Raw genomic sequence first — 21056 nt, forward strand, 5'->3', positions numbered from 1 at the left:
CTGCCTCCCGCTCTCGGCGGGCCTTCCCGGGCGTCGGGCATCAGGCTCCAAGGGCGAAGGCGCCCCTCCTCGGCCCCACTCCACCACGCCCATCTGCAGCACGGGCCCCGCCGCCGCGCTCCCGCCAGCCGCCCTGGCCGCTTCGCCCGCCTCCTCGGGCTCGAAGCCTGGGTTGACCTGGCTCCAGGCCTGCCTTGAGCAAGATGAGAGCGGCGGCGGCGGCGAGCAAGACGAAGGAGGAGAAGGAGAAGAAGCGCCGACGCCGATGCTGCTGCTGCCTGGCGGGTCCCGCAGCCGCCCCAGCTCCAGATGCTCCAGGCCGCCGGGAGGGCAAAGTCCCGCCCCTGAGCCTGGATGAAGGCCGCCGCCGCCACCTCAGAAATTTCTCTCAGGCCGGCCGAGTAACGGCGCGGGAAGAGAGCGCCTTCGCTTTCTCCACCGCCCACCTTCCAGCCCCCCGTCCCTGCCCACAGAGCGCCGCCTCGCAGGGGGAAGCGGGCAGGCTGGGCTGGCGGCTACACGGGCCACATGACGAGGTCTGGCGGGCCGGATTCGGCCCGCGGGCCTTGTGTTTGACACCCGTGCGTTAAGGATTTAATAAGTAATAAAATAAAATAAGCTCACAATAGTCTTTGGAGAATGAGATCATGGCAAAAACATCATGTGCATGAAATCCTGATATTAATGTAGTTTGGGATTATTTCTGAATATTGTGCACTGTTATTTCCCCCAGTTTATGATCCCACCTACCACAAAGTATCTTACGAACAGCAGCAGATCTTGCGGCCTCAAATTTCAGCAGCGCCCTGTGCAACCCCAAAATTCAGAGCCCCCCCCCCATTTCTCACACTCCATTCTAAAGCATAGTTGCAACACCCCCTACAGCACCCTTGAAGCTCTGTGTCCCGTGCAACCAAGCCAGTCACACTCCCCTAAATCTGCCTCTCTTACCAATGGAGTGTGCAAATGAAACAGCACCAACAGAGTTCGTCCTCTCCGGGCTTCCATACCCACAAGAGTTGAAGGTCCCATTGTTTCTCTTCTTCTTGCTCATGTTCCTGCTGACCCTGTCTGGAAATTCTCTCATTCTCTGGGTGGTGGCTTCTGACCTCCAGTTGCACAAGCCCATGTACTGGTTCCTCTGCCATCTGTCCATCCTGGACATGGCTTTCTCCTCTGTCGTCATTCCCAAAGTGATTGCAGGATTTATCCCCGGTGGAAAAGTCATCTCCTTCACAAGTTGCGTCTCTCAGTTATTTTTCTTCCACTTCCTTGGATGTGCAGAAAGTCTCCTTTACACCTTGATGGCTTATGATCGTTTCTTGGCCATTTGTAAGCCCCTCCATTACACCAACATCATGAATTGGAAAGCCTGCCTTGGCCTTTCCTTGGGGACGGTGATTGGAGGCTGCCTGAACTCAATCATGGAGACAACCCTCACCTTCCATTTGCCATATGGGTGGAGAAACTACGTTGATTACATCTTCTGTGACATCCCTGCAGTGTTGAAGCTGACTTGTGCTGACACAGAGCTCAATCAGATGGTGATGTTGATTGACATTGGCATTGTAGCAATGACCTGCTTCCTCCTTATCTTGACCTCCTATGTCTACATCATCTCAGCTATTCTGAGGATCAGCAGCAGGGAAGGGCGTCGGCGGGCCTTCTCAACCTGCACAGCCCATCTTACTGTGGTGGGAATATATTACCTACCTGTGGTTTATCACTACCTGAGGCCAGCTTCTCAGGACTCCATGGATGCTGTGGTGTGCGTGTTCTACACCACGATAACCCCATTTTTGAACCCGCTCATCTACACACTTAGGAACAAGGAGATGAAGACTGCTCTGGTGAAAAAGTGGAGTGGGAATGCAGAGTAAACAGCACCCATCTTCACACAACTTTTTAGCTGCTTTTTAGAATGCCAGTTCAAGTCGGATTGGCTTCACCGTGTGATGAATTGGTTGCAGGAGCTGAAACAATGATGGAATAGGCTGGAACTTAGCCAACCAGTTCTGTGGGACCTGGGGTGACTGCCAGTGTTGTCTATGCTCAGTTTAAGGTGTGGGGTCATGTATTGGTTAGGGTGTTGGACTAACACTTGGGAAACCAGGTTCAAGTTCCCAGTCAGCTATGAAACTCACTGGGTGACCTTGGCTTAGTCACCATCTTTCAGCCTAAGCAACCTCACAGGGTTGTTGAGAGGATAAAAGGGGGAGAAGAAGAGAACGTACTTCACCTTGAACTCCTTGGTTGAAAGGTAGGATCGAAAAGCAAAAAATAATTAAATGATATATTAAAAAAACTATGTGGCTGTACTTTGAAGAACCCCCCTTGCATTCCGTTCTGAATTTCTCAGGATGTCTGCCATGTTCTAGGGTGTTTTGTAGTTGAAATAACTTTTGCTTTTCTGCACAATTCCTTACCTGCCCCTAAGAAAGAAGTTTGGTCCTCCTGAAATATGTTTTAGTTTAATATACATGTTGTCAGGGGTTCAGGGACAGAGGCACAGGTGAGGGGGGAGACGGAGAGCGATGGGGAAGAAACCCAGGACAGTGAGGAAGAGGATGACAATGACTTGAGGTCTTCCATGAGTCTCTCAAGTGAATCGGAGGATTCCCAGAAGGGGGCACCCCTGGTCAAGCCAAGGGGGGGTGACAGGGGGGACTTGCCAGGAGCAGGGAAGCAGCAGGGAAACCCCGAGTGGGAGTGGGAGATCGGGGTCGGCTTCCCAGGAGGAACGGAGTGAGAAGGGTGGAGTTCCCAGTGTGACACACGGAGCAGAGCAGGAAGGAGACAGGGGAAGGAGATCGGGGCAGGACGTCCTGCCGGAAGGGGCGGAGAGTAGTACAGGGAGTAGTGTAGCTGTCAAAAGGAAGGTCAGGGGTAGCGAACGCGTGCCAAGTTCAAATGTGGAGGCGCGCGGAAATGCAGAGAGCCCGGAGGAGGAGCCTGGCCCCAAAGCACGAAGGAGGGGGGAGCAGGCATCTGAGGAATCCGCGTCAGGGGAGAGCAGGAGGGAAGGAACCCAGGGGGGCAGAAAGACCCTGCGGAAAAGAAAGGACAGGAAGAGGTGGTCTAGCACAAGCCTCTTAAACTGGTGTAGGGGCGGGACCGATTCAGAGGGGACTTCAAATGTCTAGGCTAAGAGACGCGGGGCTGCGCGCCTCGGTTGTGGAACCAATAATGAACTGCAATAAACATCCTTGTATATAAGAAGAGCTTGGCGTTGGTCTTTTGTGAGCTGAGACCTGAGGCAGCCCTTGACACATGTGTATAATTTTACTTACCTTGATTGTATAAGCATCTCCCTGATGACTATCCACATTCTTGGGTTGAAAAACTATTTTATTTTATTTTAAAAGATTTTGCTTTTCTGTTACATTAATACTAACAAATAAAAAATAAATTGATATTTTTAGTAAATATTTTGAGTCACACTTCTTCAGTAAACAAATAAAGATCCGTTCATCATAAATCATAGTTCTCAGGATTGGACATATTTGCATTGATGCCAATGTTATATTCATAGTGTATTGCTGAAGTGCACTATGTAATGTTTTCAGATACTAATTTTCTCTAATAAACTGTTTTGAAAAAGATATAAAGGGTTAAAATAAAGCATGGACTGGAAATGGGGTAGATAAAACACGAACATAAGAACATGTGGCTAACACCTCAAAATCCAACTTTGTCCGATTTACTCCAAAATTGGGCCAAAGTTTTACAGCATTTTGCAGCTATTCAGTTTTGGGGGCTCTGCAAAACATGAAATTTGCACTGCAAATTCTGCAAAAGAATTGCAAAACTTTGGCCCAGATTAGGAGTAAATTGAACAAGGTTGGATTTCAAGCACTGTTAATAAGGTACCCGAGTTTGATGTATTATTTACTCTGTTCTTTGGGAGGTTTGGAGGAAATTCCAAATTTGGGGGTTCATAATTAACACAGCTTGTTCTCAGGCTTCTGTTGAAACATATTTGAGTAATGTACTGCCTGGATTGGCCACATCTAGCATAAATATAAAAATCCTGGCCATGTTCATTTGCCTGATCAATGGGACAGTTCTTCTGCTTGCTGAACATCAGGTGCTAGGTCAAGTCATTGAATTCAGGAACTTAGGATTAGGGGACATAGTGGGAAGGGGGGTAAAGAGTGGTTTCACACACACACAAACACACACATGCCCCATCACACCTTACATATACCAACCACATAATGTATCCACCATCACCACTTATGCTGCCTAGTAAGTCACATAACTAAACACAAGGTTCCATTATGGAATGGTTCCCATGGTTCCCACAAATGAATCAACATTTTAATGAGGCCCTCTGGAGTTTCAGCTGTTATTAACTCAAGAGCACCCCAATGGCCAGGGCTTGGTAACCTAAGAGACACAAGATAAGAAGAGAGCAGAGAGGGAACAAAAAGAAGATTATAAAGATGGGTGATCAGAACAAGAGGGGTAGATGCATAATACAAGAGCATATTAGGACTCTCTTGCCATTTATATCATGTGGCAATAAAAGACTGGCACATTAAAGGAGTTGTTAGACATAACTGAAATTTGCATCCACCCACTGATGGAAGATCTAGGCGAAAACTAGCCTGAGCTGACACATCCCACCAAGAGATGCTGACTTTGGTTTTCCTTCAGTTTGTGACCATTATCACCATCCGTTCTGTTCTGCTAAGATGAGTGCTGCCTAAATGGAGTGTGGAAATGTAACATCAGTGTTTGAACATTTTGAACTTGTGGGATTCATATATCCCAAAGAGCTAAAGTTTCCGTTGCTCACCTTCTTTTCCATCATGTATATATTATCTCTTTCTGGAAATGGCTTGATCCTTCTGGTGGTAGCCCTGGAACCTCATTTGCACAAGCCTATGTACTGGTTCCTCTGCCATCTGTCTGTGCTGGATATGATGATCTGCTCAGTGGTGGTGCCCAAGATGATTTTTTGGCTGATAGAGGGCAATGGGGTCATCTCCGTCACAGGTTGTGTGTCCCAGCTCTTCCTCTTTCACTTCCTGGGCTGCACAGAATGCTTCTTGTACACCGTGATGGCCTTTGATCGCTTTCTGGCCATCTGCAAACCACTCCACTACGGCACCATCATGAACCATCAGATTTGCTTCAACTTCTCTATTGGCATCTGGTTTGGAGGCTGCCTGCACTCTATGGTACATACCTACCTCACCTTCCATTTGCCATATGGACGGGGGAACCAGGTGAACTACATCTTCTGTGACATCCCAGCTGTGCTGAAGCTGGCCTGTGGAGACACATCCTTCCATGAGCTGGTGACTTTTGTTGACATTGGGATTGTGTCTTTGGTTTCCTTCCTCCTGATCCTCACATCCTACATGTATATCATTTGTGCCATCCTGAGGATTCCCACTGCCACAGGGAGACACCGTGCCTTCTCCACCTGCACAGCCCATATCACTTTGGTGGTGATATTCTATGTCCCTGTGGTTTACAACTACCTGCGTCCACCATCTCAGGAGTCCCTTGATGGGACCATTGCTGTGTTCTACACAGCGGTGACACCATTCTTAAACCCTCTCATATACACTCTGAGGAACAATGAGATGAAAGTTGGTGTGAAGAAATTGTGCAGTAGGAAACCACAGCACTCCCTTAACCATGTGAGATCATCTTCTTGAAAACATTATATATTGAGAAATCCTTGCAGTCCAACTGTTAAGTAGATATGGGTATTTTAGGAATAGCTAGAGACAACAAAAAATCTGAACATGGAACATTTCCCTGATCTCTATTCCCTCCTTTTACCTGTTGTAAATAGAAATCTCAAACCTAAAAATATTCTTTGTCTAAACTATTCATCTGTTGGCTTTTTGTATTGTGAGAAGATGGAACTGGGGGAAATCTAATAGGATCTAAGCAACTTCTGGTTCAGGATGAATCATCCCTAAGTGATTAGGATGAAAATATTTCTGACTGGTCCAAAGGTGGCTGGATAGAACTAAGCAATCAAAGTGCAATAGCACATAATAGCCCTGAGATCTATGGATGATGGGCAGTATATAAATTTAATTTTACAACAACAACAACAACAACAACAACAACAACAACAACAACAGCTATTGAAAGAGACCAATGAAATTTGAAGGGGAAACATACATGCCAGAGCCATTAAGAGAGAGAGAGAGAGAATCTGTTGGTCTTTATAAGTTAATGTTAAAAGCTTTTCAGCCAAAATGTGTCAGCTGGAGTGCCTGGTTGTCAATGAGAACATAGATGCAGTGGAACTAATGGAAACCTGCTACAGTGGAGTAAACCACTGGGACCTGGTTATTTTCAAATACTAACTGTGAAGCAGGGGTAACAAATGGGGCATTCTCCATAAGTTGTTGGACTACAATTCCCACTCCATTGTCTTTTGAGACAACAACTCAAAACCACCACAACAGAAAATGTTGTGATAGGCAGCATCATAGAGTGAATTTAAGGTTGTTCGTGGCTACTAGCCACGATGGTTTCATTGCCTCCAGTATCACAGGCAGAATGCCTTTGAAAGCAAGTCACTAGGGAATCACTGCTGGAGAGGCTGATGCTGTTTCTCAGCTGGTAACCGGAGGATTCAATTGTACAAGATGCAGGGTGCTCCTTCCTAAGTATCTTCTGCCCTTGAAGTGAAAGGAATCACAGCATCTATTTCTTCCCCAGCATATTTCATGATTGAATGCTTCATTTTAATGGCACTTGTCTTCCTTTTAGTCTCCTCAAATGAATTGCCCTAGAGTGTTGCCATGTTGAAATCTTTGTGTCAATCATTCCAATATACCACTCCTGGATCCAACCACAGTGACATCCATGTCCCACAGATTTCAGTGGAATATGTTTAACTACCGTATTTTTCACCCTATAGGACGCACTTTTTCCCCTCCAAAAAATGAAGGGGAAATGTGCCTGCGTCTTATGGGGCGAATGCAGGCTTTCACTGAAGCCTGGAGAGTGAGAGGGGTCGGTGCGCACCGACCCCTCTCGCTCTCCAGGCTTCAGGAGAGCCCCACCGCCAGCCCCACAAGTTCGGGGGACAGCGGGGAGGGGGAACGCTGCCATCCCACTGTTTCCCGATGTGGTTTGGAGGCTGGCGGTGGGAGAAGCCCGTTTCTCCCTACCGCCAGCCCCGCAAGCTCGGGGGACAGTGGGGAGGTGCAGCGCGGGCTGTTCTGGGGGCTGGGGACGGGGGAAGCCCCCGGAAGCTCCCAGAGCAATCGCGAAGCTGCGCACAGCTTCGGGATCGCTCTGGGACCCATTCTGGAGTCTGGGGACGGGGGAAGCTTGGGCTTCCCCCTCCCCCAGCCCCGCATGCTCCCAGAGCAGGCTTCGTGCAGCTCACCGCAAGCTGTGGGAGCCCGGCGCGACTTCAAACTGGCCTCCAACGGCTTGCGGAGAGCTGCCTGTTCTGGGGTGGGGGATGCTTGGACTTCCCCCGCCCCAGCCCCATGCCTGGGGGGGGGGAAATAAAAAAAATCCTTTATTTCCCCCCCAAAAAAAAATCTAGGTGCGTCCTACGGGCCGGTGCGTCCTATAGGGCGAAAAATATGGTAATTGGGTTGAAAAGTTTGATTGATTGGGCCCAGTCTGGAGAGTCACTAACATATGCATGTAAATGTATATTTATATTTATATTTATATTTACTTATTTGGGGAATATCTAACTTGCTCTCTATTCATGAGACTCATAAAGAGATGAGAGAAAATAGAAATCAAGTGCAATTTCAGAACATTGTACAAAGTATGGCCAAATATCAAACAATAGAATATCCAAACCTTGTATAAAATGCATATCAAACACAATACAAATAAAACCTTGAATCAATATACAATATTAAAATCAAATACAGCATAAAGGAATCTTAAATCAATATACAAAGTGTATAGAAAATAAATAAAAATGGGATACCAAACAGAACTCAAAGACGACGACAACCACCTCAAAACAGTATACAGAAAAAAAATCAAATACAATACAAAATATCACTAACCAAATTTTTAAAAGTGGTAAATCAGTAAGAGAGAGAGAGAGATTTTCCTATATAGAGAAAAATGCAAGGCTATCATCACGTTTTAGTTTATGTGGCTGCCTATGCCAACCAAATGACAACAGGGTGGCAGCCACCCAGGTGAGCCATTTAATGGAGGAAAGTAGGGGCTAAGTACCCCTCCCCACTGTGAAACATGGCTACAGCAAGGATTAATAGAGGGGAGAAGCGTTTCACGAGTCACTCTGTGCAGTGCCTCTCCCAATTATATTAAACATGGCTGCAGAAACATCTAATGGAGGGAGCAGCCGCTTCAAAAAACCATTCTATGAAGCCCCTCCCTATTTTATTTTATTTTTTTAAAGAGTGGGTGCTGTGGCAAGCTGTTAGGGGAGCTGTTTTGGGGTGAGCTGTGAGAAGAGGGGGAGGCATTTGGGGTGAGCTTGGAGAAGATAGGTGATGGGGCAGATGTGTTGTAGAGGGAGGAGATTCGGTGAGCTCTAAAGAGACAAGGGGTTGGTGAGATGGTGGGAAGCGGGATGGCAAAAGGGTTGGAGGGTAGGTGAGCAAAGCAAGCAAGGCCAGCAGCCCCTAGTGAGTGAGGACATTAAGTGCCAGACAACAAAGAAGAGTGGGGTCCCTCCTCCAGCTGTGTGCTAGTGGGCAGAGACCAAAAAAGGGTTTAGGATTTCAGCCTGCCTGATGTGGGTGGGAGAGGAAATCCCTTACAGTCTTTTAGTGGAGACAAGGAAGAGGAAGGGGGCAAAGAGCACCCTGTGGGCTGACTGAGACAGGCTGAAACAAAGAGACCGAGAGCAGGGCTGGTTTCTCTGTTCTGAGGCCAATGGGAGAAGCAAGAAACCCTCTTACAATGTGAATGCTCCACACTCTCTCCATCTAGACTCAGGTTGTTTATATGTGTAAATAAACCAAATATCACAAAGACACTACAGTCTCCACTGTGCCTCATTGTCCAATCGGAAACACAGATTCTGGGTCAAGCGCACCTGGAACCACTGGAATCGCACACTGCTCATGGAGATTGGGGTGGTGTGTCACAATATATATGCCCAGTATAATGACAATGCAATGCTATACTAGGGCCGACTGTGAGCCAATTTAAAGAGGACACAGCAATGGAAGGGAGAAGGGGAAGAGAGGAAGGGCCCAGCAATAGAGGGAAGAACAGCAGAGAGGGCTGCCTAAGGATCCTTCAGATTTGAAGCCATCCCTGTCTTTGACAGGTACTTATCATAAACTGGTACTTAGTTATAAGTTATTTAATTTTGATTAATTCAATCACTGCTGAGGGAAGGGGTTCATTTTATGCCCTAATCATCTCTGCTTTGGTCAGCAAGGTTGGAAAACAAATGGGAATGGAACAGTACTGTGGACTGAACTATGTATTTTGCTGCTGAAGTTGACAGTGTTTACTGTGGGTTAAATGATGTAGTTCTCCACTGCTCTTGGCAGCACTTGCCATGGCAGCTGGAGCTACAGTGGAGTGTTCAGATGGCTGCCTTGTTACCTCCACTTTCCGCTGAGCAATAATGTGGAAAGTCAAATATGGATGGGTCAACAACCTTCCCTCCCAAGAAGTGTTCAAATGAATATAATTGTGATGTGCATAAATATTCAAAGGGTTGCATCATGGAATGGTTCCTTGACGTTCCCCCAAAGGAAGTAACACTTTAATAAGGACTTCTGGGGTTTCAGCTCCTATCATCATTAACTCAAGATCATGCCATGCCACACAAGCTTATGTCCCACAACATGCAAAATGAAATGGCAGTGTGGGGATAAGGAAAAGAAAGCAATGTAGGTAGGGGATAAATATGAGTACCTGAGGACAGGTGTTCAGGAGGAAGCCAATTGCCTAGGCTCTTCTTCCCATTTATATCAGGTGGGTGCTTGCTTTGAACCCAGACAACTATATCAGAAGAATATGCCCAATATTTTTGATAACTCATTGCCAACAAAGCTATCTCTTACCCAAAAGCTGATGAAGGGAATTTGAAGGAACCTTTATTTTAAGGAGGAGGGGGATGAGTAGGATGGGATATCTTGTATGCCAACTGGGTACTAATGACTGATAAAATAATACAGGTTGTATTTTGTTACAAGCTTTCTAGATTCATGCACATGATGGTTATCACCAAAGATCTTCAGCTAACTGACCTTGTTTCCACTCCACTGAAACCCACATATCTGTTTTTTCTATATGTTAGGTGAGATCTGGATAGACTGAGTTGTTTCATTTGTAGGAGTAAGAAGAGTAAAAGGCAGCACTTCTCTTGAAGATCCTCTGCTCTGTTCAATATATCAGCCATCAGCTGCTGCTCCAGAGGAAGGGGGATAAAATGATGTAATGAACAGTGATGGGTAAACTATCATCACAGGAGCATTCCAGCTAACAACAGCCCATTCACAGCCTATGTTTCAAAACCAGGATGTTTCTGCTAATTTTGCTCTCAAGGACAAAATGAAAAAAATGTGTTGGGGGTCTGCTAAATAGCTGTCTCCTCCCTTTATACCAGAGGTTTTATCCAATGTTAGTCATGTTCAAAGCAAATATATTGAAAATAATGTAAATGAATTTCAAGAGGTATAGTATGAGTAGAACTTGATTGGGTACATCCCTGTGTGTCTGAAATAGTAATGTCTTACTGAGCATTTTGGTTCTTTCAGTTTATGTTCAAGGACTACTGGAGTGGGGGGAAAGGGTGTTATAGGGAGCTAGGATAGTGGCATCTGAAGCAGACAGGTGATTGACAGTAGATTGGCAAAGGTTTCAGAATAATAAGTATTGCCTGAATGGAGTGTGGAAATGTAACATCAGTGCTTGAACATTTTGAACTTATGGGGTTTAAATATCCCAAAGAGCTAAAGATCCTGTTGCTCACCTTCTTCTTCCTCATGTATATATTGTCTCTTTTTGGAAATGGCTTGATCCTCTTGGTGGTTGCACTGGAACCTAGTTTGCACAAGCCTATGTACTGGTTCCTCTGCCATCTGTCCATCATAGATATGATGATCTGCTCAGTGGTGGTGCCCAAGATGATTTCCTGGATGCTCAAGGGCAATGGGGACATTTCCTTTACAGAATGTGCAACCCAGCTCTTCTTCTTCCACACCCTGGGCTGTTCAGAGTGCTTGCTGTACACTGTGATGGCTTTTGATCGCTTTCTGGCCATCTGCAAGCCACTCCACTACAGCACCATCATGAACCATCGTCTGGGCACCTGTCTTTCTGTTGGCGCCTGGTTTGGAGGCTGCCTGCACTCTGTGGTAGAGACCTACCTCACCTTCCATTTGCCATATGGACGAGGAAGTCAGGTGAACTACATCTTCTGTGACATCCCAGCTGTGCTGAAGCTGGCCTGTACTGACACATCCATCAATGAGATGGTGATTTCGGTTGACGTTGAAGTAGTGGCTGTTACCTGCTCCCTCCTGATCCTGACCTCCTACGTGTATATTATTTCTGCCATCCTGAGGATTCCCACTGCCACAGGGAGACAACGTGCCTTCTCCACCTGTACAGCCCATATCACCTTGGTGGTTATCTATTATGTCCCTGTGGTTTACAACTACCTGCGTCCACCATCTCAGGACTCCCTTGATGGTATTGTTGCTGTGTTCTACACAGCATTGACCCCTCTCTTAAACCCTCTCATATACACTCTGAGGAACAATGAGATGAAAGTTGGCGTGAAGAAATTGTGCAGTAGAAAGCACAGCGCTCACTTAACTAACTGAGTTCTTGTTATTGCAATTAGTTTTATTGAAAATCAGAGAAAATAAACGAGTTTTTCTAAAACCTACTCTTGCGTTCCAACGGTTAAGAACATCTCCACTGTTTGCAAGCAGCTCTTGAGCATGGGATACTCACCTGAGCTCTACTGTCTTTTTTTCTGTCATTTGCAACCTTTGCCTGCAAGATGAAGAGTAACGATCTGTAACCACAAATTCTCATTTGTTTGCACCACTCATCTGTTTCCATGCATGCATTTAAAGCTCAGTTTATACAGTCCTTCTCCAGGCGACTGCTGCTTATCCATGGCTGCCTTCCAGACTGCAACATAAATGTCTGAGGCTGCAGATCTAAACTCATTTACTACAGAGTACAGATGGGGAAGAATTTCTATTCACTTTGCATTTGAAGGCAAACTGAAGTTGTGCTTTCCTATACAATAAACAGCAGTGTTAGGGGAGTGGTAGTCCCTCTGGTGGGGGACATGTCATGCTCCTTCAAGGTAGTTTCTCCACTTTTGGCCCCCACTCTGCACTCAGCTTTCACCTGTGGTTCCTAGAAGCTGTCAGCATGCAACAGAGTCCACACCCCAGGAAAAGGCTTCAACTGGTTGGCTAAACCAGGTGAGGGGAGCCAATGGATCTCAAACCCTCATTGAGTTGTGATTCTTGTTAAGAACTCTCCGGAGGAACAATTATTTGCAAACAATGTTGTTTGTGGAAAGGCTGAGTTTTGGGCAGGGGTTTGGCAGACCTCAGCAGCCAGAAACCAGGAGCTATGAGACGGGCTATTGGCCAGAACTGAAAACCCAGCAGGACTGAAGAAGAAACACATCAGAGCTGAAGAAGAACAGGTTCAAGATGATCCAATGAGCAGCCAGTCCAGAAAGTTATTTGCTGGCCCCTGCAGCTCATTGGTTGAATACATGGAGTAGACATATATACTCACAAAATACAGCAGCTCCTGACAGTTGGTTTATATCTAGTCTAAGCTCAGTCCCACTGAAATCAATCTGACACCGTTACTCATGAGTTATTATCTTGTTGATTTCAACAGGAACTGAGTGCCACTCATTTAATCTAAGCAGGACTGAGTGGAATTGTGTCTGCTAGAATTTATTTCTGCAACACCTTTCAGCCAATCCCCACACCTACCCCCACCTTCATATAATCCATAGTTCTCCGGAAAGGTAGGCTGAAGGAGTTGTTGTTGTTGTTGTTATTAGTCTAACCTGTCACTCAAGGAACATAAGCCTTGCTGGATTAGAACAAAGACTCATCTAAGTTCAGCATCCTATTCTTACAGTAGCCAATCAGATGCCTTTGGGGTATACACAGAACATTTGCCTTGCCTACAGAAGGTCCAAGGTCCAGCCGCCACCACCCCTTTTTCTCCTAGTAGGATAGAGAAAGATTCACTGCCTGAAACTCCAGGGAGCAGCTGCCAGTCAGTGTTGACAATACTTAGCCAGATGGGCCAATGGTCTGACACAGTATATGGCAGCTCTCTGTATTCCTGTAGATCATGGTCTCAGCATGTGTTGACATAGATTTTGGCTCAAATACTTATGACGAGACTTTCAGGCTGAAATAATTCTCAATCACATAGAGATATGTTAGATGTTCTTTCTCTAATCACTAAGTGAAATAAACGGGCAGGTGATCCTGCCACCATGGAGAACTGGCAGGAGAGCTAGGGCTTTTATTTTATTTTTACCAGTGAGGCACCACTGACTCACAGCAATTGGACAGTTCCACCTACTTTCCATGATGGCATAACATTGCGGCATGGCCCTGCCCCACCTCTGTGGCCTTTGCTGCAGCCACATTTTTCCAGCCGATGAGAGATGCAGCAGCCTCTCACAGCAGTTGGATAATTTGAATTCAGGCCACCTGTGGATTGGCCAATGGCAGGTGGGCTTAGGGGCGGGCACACCCAGGGGTGGAGCTGACTGAGTCTTCATGAGGACTTCCCTCAGGTCTGCTCCTTGGGGATAAAAGGAGTGTTCGTCCCTCAATCAGACCATTGTACCGTTGGACTGGGGACTGCAGCTAATGGTGGATGGAGTCAGGTCAAATGGTGGGCGGAGCCTGGGAGGGCAGGACCCTGATAGACTCCAGCTACAAAAACGGAGGCTGCTGAAGAGGCTGGAGACCATTTTGACTGCACACCCAGGACATCAATCTCAGTTTCTTATTCAAGTATGAGTTCCATGTTCCCACATCAGTTTCCAATTATTATTATTAAATAAATAGAAACACCAGAAAATTCACCAGCATCTTAATGTGGATTTATTGTAACGTTGTGGATTCAGTTTTCCTCAATTTACACCTCTCTACAAAGCATATCATCCCTAATATGATGCATTTTGCATGTTATTTTCACCAATCTGTGCATTATGTGAAAACCAAGGTAAAGAGATGTGTCTTTAGCATTTGCTACCAGCTGCATAGTGAAGAAGCCAGGTGCACCTCTGTTGGGATGGAATCCCACAACTTAGGGGCTGTCACAAAGAATGCCCTCTCCTGGGCCACCGCCACCCAAACTTCTCAGGGAGGTGGAACTTCCAGGGGGGCCCTGTGGCGTTTGCCTTCCTAGGTGTGTGACATCATACTGGGTTCATAAGGAAAGGGTTAACTAAGTGTAAAATGACTAACCAATAGGAACCCAAGGGGAGGAGTTAGAGTTAGAGTTAGAGTTGTTGAGAAGTCAGTCTGGAGTTAGAGAAGAGAAGAGACGATAAGTCTGTGGGTTGGGCTAGTCTGATGTGAGAGAGTGAGAGAATCTGTTAAGAGGAGTTATTCAAACAGTTGATATAATCAGTCAGAAGGTATTAGGAAGGTATAGGCCGGTAAAGAAACTAAAGTTAAGAAACTGACAAGAATTTTATCTGAGAAACCATAAACTTGTTAACGCTTATAAAATAAACTTGTTTATTTGGTTCAATTTTAATAACTGTCTGGACTCAGTGTGTACCCGAGAGCAACGGGTTGGTGGCAGCGGGGAAGCGAGCACAGTGGTGGCACAGGGATCAATAGACTGTCAAACGTCCAGGGACCCTGGGTGATCGCCACAGGCCCCCTCTGTTGATCTTTACATACGGTACGGTATGTGGAGATAAAGTCAGCATGTCCCATATTTAGAGCCTATGTCATTTAGGTTGTTAAACACTAACATGGGCATCCATAAACATACTGACAGCCAAAGAAGCTGTTTTAGAACAGGGGATATATGAGTTCTAAAGGTAACCCCAGCCAATGGCGGCTGCATTTTGGACCAATTCTGAGTCATCTTCAAGGGCAGGTCCAGATAATAATCCAACCTGGAAGTTACCAGAGTATGGAGTACTATAGCTAAGTCATCTCTGTCCAAATTGGGCTGTAGCTGGTGAAACAGCCATAGCTGGAAAGAGGCACTCTTGGTCACCAAGACTACCTGAGCTCCAAATGTCAATGTTGGATCTAGGAACATTCCCAAGCTAAGAATCGGCTCCTTTCAGGGTAATGTAACTCTACCCAGAAGAGGCTTCAATTTGTTGACCCAAATACAGCCCATCACTGCCTCAAAACACCTGTCTGGCAAGTCAGCTTTCCCTCCAAATTCAGAGGGAGCTGAGTCTCACCCACATATTGATGGCACTTCACTCCAAAACCCCTGATCACAACTCCCAGCAGCTGCATGTAGATGTTCAATAGCAAAAGGAAACAAAATGGAACATCTGAGGGTGTTGAAAAATGACCTTTCGTAACTACTTTCTGGAAACAGTCCTGGAGGTAGGAGCAGATCAGATGAATTCAAATGCCCCCAACATTCATCTCTGGGAGCTGTTCCAGAAAGATACAATTGTCAATGCCATCAAAACAACTGTGAAAGATCAAGAAGAATGAGCAGGGTCACACTCCCTGCATCTCTCTCCTAGCAAATGTCATCAACCAGGATGACCAGAGCAGTTTCAGTGCCATAACTGGGCCTTAAACTAGGCTGAAATGTATTCAGAAATTCAGTCTCCTCCAACCATGCTTGAAGGTGGACTGCTACAACCCTCTAAAGCGCCATACCTAAACAGGGAAAATGAGCCACTGGGCAATAGCTGTTTAGCACTTCCGGGTCCAGGGAAGTCTTCTTAAGGAGGGGATGGACGACAGCCTCTTTCAAGACAGGTGGGTAGTCCTGCCTCCTCCACTGAAGCATTGATCACTCCCTAGGCCCACATGGTGAAGTCAATCAGACTTGACTTGATCAGGGTTGGAGACTCCCATTGTTCTAGGCACATTTTGTGACAGGGAATCTCATTAGTGCAAGCAGTTTCTGAGCTCTGGGTGCTGTACATTGCCTAAGATTTCAGATTAAAACTGCAGAGTGGAAGGAAAGGAGGACCTTTTTCTGCCTCCCCACTTCCAGCCACTCTCTGAAGACTGGGGAAGGGACCCTCTTAAGAATATTAGGGGGGTGGGCAGGAGAAGGACTAGACTATGTGAAAAATGAACATAATATTTTAGCTGCAGTTCATTCATTTTCAACTTTGTATCCTTGTTATAAAAAAAGTGAGCCTAGACATGAAGTTGTTCCACCCATAACTTAGGTTTAAGGTGCCATTTAGCTCCTAGCTTTCATATCTCAGTTTCTAACACTGGACTTGATGTGTCAAAAGGAACAGAAAACAGAATTGCACACATGGGGGGTTCTTTACATGGCAATCCCACCCCACCTTTTCACCACAGCAGTCTTCATTTCCTTATTTCTAAGTGTATAGATGAGCGGGTTCAAAAATGGGGTTATTGTGGTGTAGAACACACAAACCACAGGATCCATGGAGTCCTGAGAAGCTGGCCTCAGGTAGTGATAAACCACAGGTAGGTAATATATTCCCACCACAGTAAGATGGGCTGTGCAGGTTGAGAAGGCCCGTCGACGCCCTTCCCTGCTGCTGATCCTCAAAATAGCTGAGATAATGTAGACATAGGAGGTCAATATAAGGAGGAAGCAAGTCATTGCCACACTGCCAATATCTATCAACACCATCATCTGATTGAACTCTGTATCAGAACAAGCCAGCTTCAACATTGCAGGGATGTCACATAAGATATAGTCAACATCATTTCTTTGCCCATATGGCAAACGGAAGGTGAGGGTTGTCTGTATAATTGAGTTCAAACAGCCTCCAATCACTGTCCCCACGGAGAGGCCAAGGCAGGCTTTCCAATTCATGATGTTGCTGTAATGGAGAGGCTTACAAATGGCCAAGAAGCGATCATAAGCCATCAAGGTGTAAAGGAGACTTTCTGCACATCCGAGGAAGTTGAAGAAAAATAACTGAGAGATGCAACTTGTGAAGGAGATGACCTTTCCACCAGGGATGAATCCTGCAATCACTTTGGGGACGACGACAGAAGAGAAAGCCATGTCCAGGATGGACAGGTGGCAGAGGAACCAGTACATGGGCTTGTGCAACTGGAGGTCAGAAGCCACCACCCAGAGAATGAGAGAATTTCCAGACAGGGTCAGCAGGAACATGAGCAAGAAGAAGAGAAACAAAGGGACCTTCATTTCTGGTGGGTATTGGAACCCTGAGAGGACGAACTCTGTGGGTGCTGTTTCATTTGCACACTCCATTGGTAAGATATTAATATCAGTTAGATAAGTTTGATTAACATTTTGGAAGTGAATGAGAAGGTGAGATATCACTACTGATGACAACGTTTTCCAAAAGTAGGTGACAGCTATACAGTTCTAGGGAAGGACATGATCTATAGAAGCAGTTGTTGGCCTCCTCCCAGCACCATGGAAACAAGTCCATTAAGGTGAATGGACCACTACCAACCCTATCTCAGTCTGCTCTCAGCCAACACCCACCTTCCTGTCTTCCTAGTCACAACTGATCCAAGGGCCTGCCTGCTTCCTCTTCCTTTGTCTCTTACTTGCCCAGAGGAGTTCTAGGGAAAACTTGCATTTGTTCGCTCTGTCATTGGCTCTGACACCACCCACTGTCTGTCTTCTTGCCTTTTCTCCTACCATTTCCAATGGGCACCACTGTCCCAGCAACAACTTAGACCTTTGTTAATATCTTAATGAACCCAGGTAGCAGATCATTGCTGAACAGCATGAGATTTGGGGTGGTAACTGCACCACAAGAGACAAAGAGGTGTTGCTTTCCACTCTTGTTTCCCTATGTGTTGTTTGAGAGAAGGAAGGGGAGTTTCCTTTCTAACTGTGTTAGAGAAAAGAACAGAACTAAAAGGCTCTCTACATTCAACTGTAGGAACTAGCAACAGGCACCAGGAAGAGCCCAGTTTTAAAAGGCTGAAAAAATCTTGGCTTAATAAGTCAACGTCAGGTGAAAGATTGGCAATAAATCTCCTTGTCAGAATCAGCCAGACATAAAATCCATCATCAGATTTGGTATGGAAGGATGCATTCACCCAAGGCTTGGCTATAATGTGGTTCTGACATCCTTTCACCAACTTGTGTATCCATTACAAACCACTTGGTAACAAATGTGGGGGGAAAGCCTGGCTTTTCCACTTGAGTTCAGTTGGCTTCTGCATCCATAGGGCCCACTCCTCAACAGTTATTTCCTGCCCTTGAGTCAGCTTATTGGAGTTCAGTGATAAGCTGGAAAAAACAACAATGCATACAAGTCACATATAATCCAACATTAGCATACTAATGATTTTGCCATGATACAGCTCTTGAAAAACTATTCTCAATTTTTTAATCTTATTATTTATTAAATGCATATCCTGCCCTTCGTTCCATCTTCTTCCATAAACACAGTTGGGAGATGCTATTCAATACAGTTTTCGGACAGCTATTGGCTAAATGAACTCTTTGATGACACGCTTGCTATAGAACCTGGTGATAGTTCCAAGAGGAATGGTGAGAACTTCTGGAAGAAGTGAATTTGTTGTTGTCAACCTTAAATCATTTATATCATTTCAGTTTGTTTCTGTTCAGAAGACTCACCTGATGTTTTACCAAGAGCCAAGGTGGCCCCTCAGTGCAAGCTATTTCATTGGAGTTGCCCCAGATGTACCTTCACTTCAGAAAATGAGTGAGCAGAGGATATCCTGAAGCTATATTCCCTTCCAGAGTGGTAGCTGTGTGATCTGCTGCAGGAGAGAACATGGAGGGCATTGGAACACCTTAAAGGCTTTCAGCTATGCTGTGGCTAGTTCAGCCCACAAATCAGATTTCCTTTCATTCATATTTGTTTCTTCTGAGATGCAGAAAGGAAAAAAAAGTTGGCATGAGGATAGCTTCAGGGGATAATCAGCTCAATGTTTTTCACCAAGAGAGGCACCATTTCATCCCCCCCTGTATCTTTATAATACTGCAGCTTCAGTGAGTTTAAGAGCAGATCCTTGTTCGTTCCCTCTGGAGGGAATGTGCCCATCTGAGAACATGTTTATGCCCTATGGTTTCATTAGATTCCAGACAGTGTAATTTATAATATGGTTTATTTGGAGGGTGGAAAGAGAGACTGATAGTTATTATAAATTCCACTGGGGAATAATTATTTGCAATCAATGGTTTTGGATGGTCATGAGCAAGAGTCTGGGGTGAGACAGCAGCCAGAAACCAGGACCTATATGAAACAGGTCATTGGCCTGAACTGATGAGCTGGAGAGGACAGTAGATTAAACCAGGGCTCAGCATGAAAGAACCACCAAAGAATCATGAGAGCTGAAGAAGACCTGGTTAAACAAAACCCAAAGGGAAGCCTGGGTTGGCAGTATCAGTCCAGAAAGTTCTTCACTGCCACCTGCAGTTCATTGGTTGACCACAGGTGGCGGCCACATACACACACAAACATACATACCAGGAGCCCCTGACAGTTGGTCTACGTTCAGTGCCTATGAAATCAATAAGACACATTGGCATGACTGGTGCAGTCACACTGGGTGTTGCATTGCAGGGGGTGACAAAAAAGCACTGTAGAACAGAGCGTGAGAAGCAAGGGGTGCCAAATTTTAGCGTCACACAGCCCAATGTCTGCCAGTGAAAGCTTCTTTTATGTGTTGTAAGAAAAACTGCTCCCTTTCCCTTATGGGGTATTCCGGAGCCCATATAGAGTCCTTAAGTGTGTTCCCTATCAGTAGAAGAAAACAGTGTCCAGCCACTGTATATTAAGCAAAGCAGCTAGTAAGCCTGATCTCTATTAAACTGTTGCAGCAGGGTCCCCACTCACCACATGCAGGAGGGAGGAGAACCTTGAACAATGGTGTGCAAGCCCTTATATAGACTTTTTAAATTGCCCACCCTGTAGCCCAAGACCACCTCCCAAAACATCATACACACATCACAGAAGGAGGCGGTCTACAGCAGAAATCCTGTCTGCCAGGATACCTGATAATGGTCACTGGTTGCATTACCTGGCCATTCTTTTGTGATGGTTAATCCTTTAGTTCCTGAATCCAGGTCACAGGCTCGCCCTATTCATACACAAATACACCCTTAAGACAGGGTTTGCAAGCAAAAAGACAATGGGAAGGCTTTCCCCATTTGCCTCCCTTACTGCAGCAGAATATTTGAGTTCATTAGGAAAGCCAAAATGGCTTCAGGATTAGCTCTCCCATACTATTTCAGACACATGGTTCATATATTTAGATATGTGTGCATTTATGAATGTTTATTCTGTATTTGAGACCTTAAAATTCTTATGGCATATGTGTCCTGAATCTTTCAACATTCAGCTTCATTCAATGTCTATGAGTTCTAGTTTTATGGAGGGGGGATAAAATTTCTCTATCCACATAATTTTATAAACCTCCATCATTGAAGAGGCTTTAAAACTCTAAACTTTCCCTGCACAGTACACAAATTCTAATGTTCTTAAAATCTAACTTCAAAAGCAACATTTGAAATTATTTCCCCTCACGATTACCAAAAGAGAGAGAAAATATATAAAATGCACACTGGAGCCCAATCATTGCAGAAGGCCTAACTAGCTGTTGCAAGAAGCAGAAATGGGGGGGGGGGAGAGATCAATGAGCTCATTAACATTGAAGAACCCCTTGAGTCTACTCTAACCAATGCTTGTCTGGAATGTTAAAAAAAATATATGTTTAATTGTTCATCCCCTGAAAGAGTTTGGACAGGTAGCCCAAAGGACCATCACTGCAGGGAGTTGGGTCCTGATGGACTCAAACCAATTTAAAAGATGGGACTGCTGAGATATTAGGATAGTGAAGGCTATGGAGGAGCACTGGAATTAAGCCTCTGTGTGAAATTATAATTGGGTAGTCTAGGAACAGAGTCACCCTCGAGCTGTGCCCAGAGAACGT

General features: G+C 45.4%; 3 protein-coding genes across 3 annotated transcripts; 2 read left to right on the forward strand and 1 right to left on the reverse strand.

Annotated features, from left to right (window-relative positions):
• Positions 1-953: 953 nt before the first annotated feature.
• LOC309517416 (olfactory receptor 10G6-like) lies at positions 954-11777 on the forward strand (the record flags this gene model as incomplete). Its single annotated transcript, XM_082196653.1, has 2 exons — positions 954-1239; positions 11122-11777. 2 exons carry the CDS (start codon positions 954-956, stop codon positions 11775-11777), a joined length of 942 nt encoding a protein of 313 aa, XP_082052779.1.
• On the forward strand, positions 4713-5672 carry LOC309517417 (olfactory receptor 10G6-like; the record flags this gene model as incomplete). Its single annotated transcript, XM_082196654.1, has 1 exon — positions 4713-5672. The coding sequence occupies one exon, from the start codon at positions 4713-4715 to the stop codon at positions 5670-5672; it is 960 nt and encodes a 319-aa protein (XP_082052780.1).
• Positions 11778-16458: 4681 nt separating the features above from the next.
• On the reverse strand, positions 16459-17385 carry LOC309517418 (olfactory receptor 10G6-like; the record flags this gene model as incomplete). The annotated part of the gene is made up of 1 exon (XM_082196655.1): positions 16459-17385. The coding sequence occupies one exon, from the start codon at positions 17383-17385 to the stop codon at positions 16459-16461; it is 927 nt and encodes a 308-aa protein (XP_082052781.1).
• Between the last annotated feature and the right edge of the window lie 3671 nt (positions 17386-21056).

This window comes from Podarcis vaucheri (assembly GCF_965113315.1).
Source record: "Podarcis vaucheri genome assembly, chromosome: 13".
In the NCBI taxonomy this organism is placed as follows: Eukaryota; Metazoa; Chordata; class Lepidosauria; order Squamata; family Lacertidae; genus Podarcis; species Podarcis vaucheri.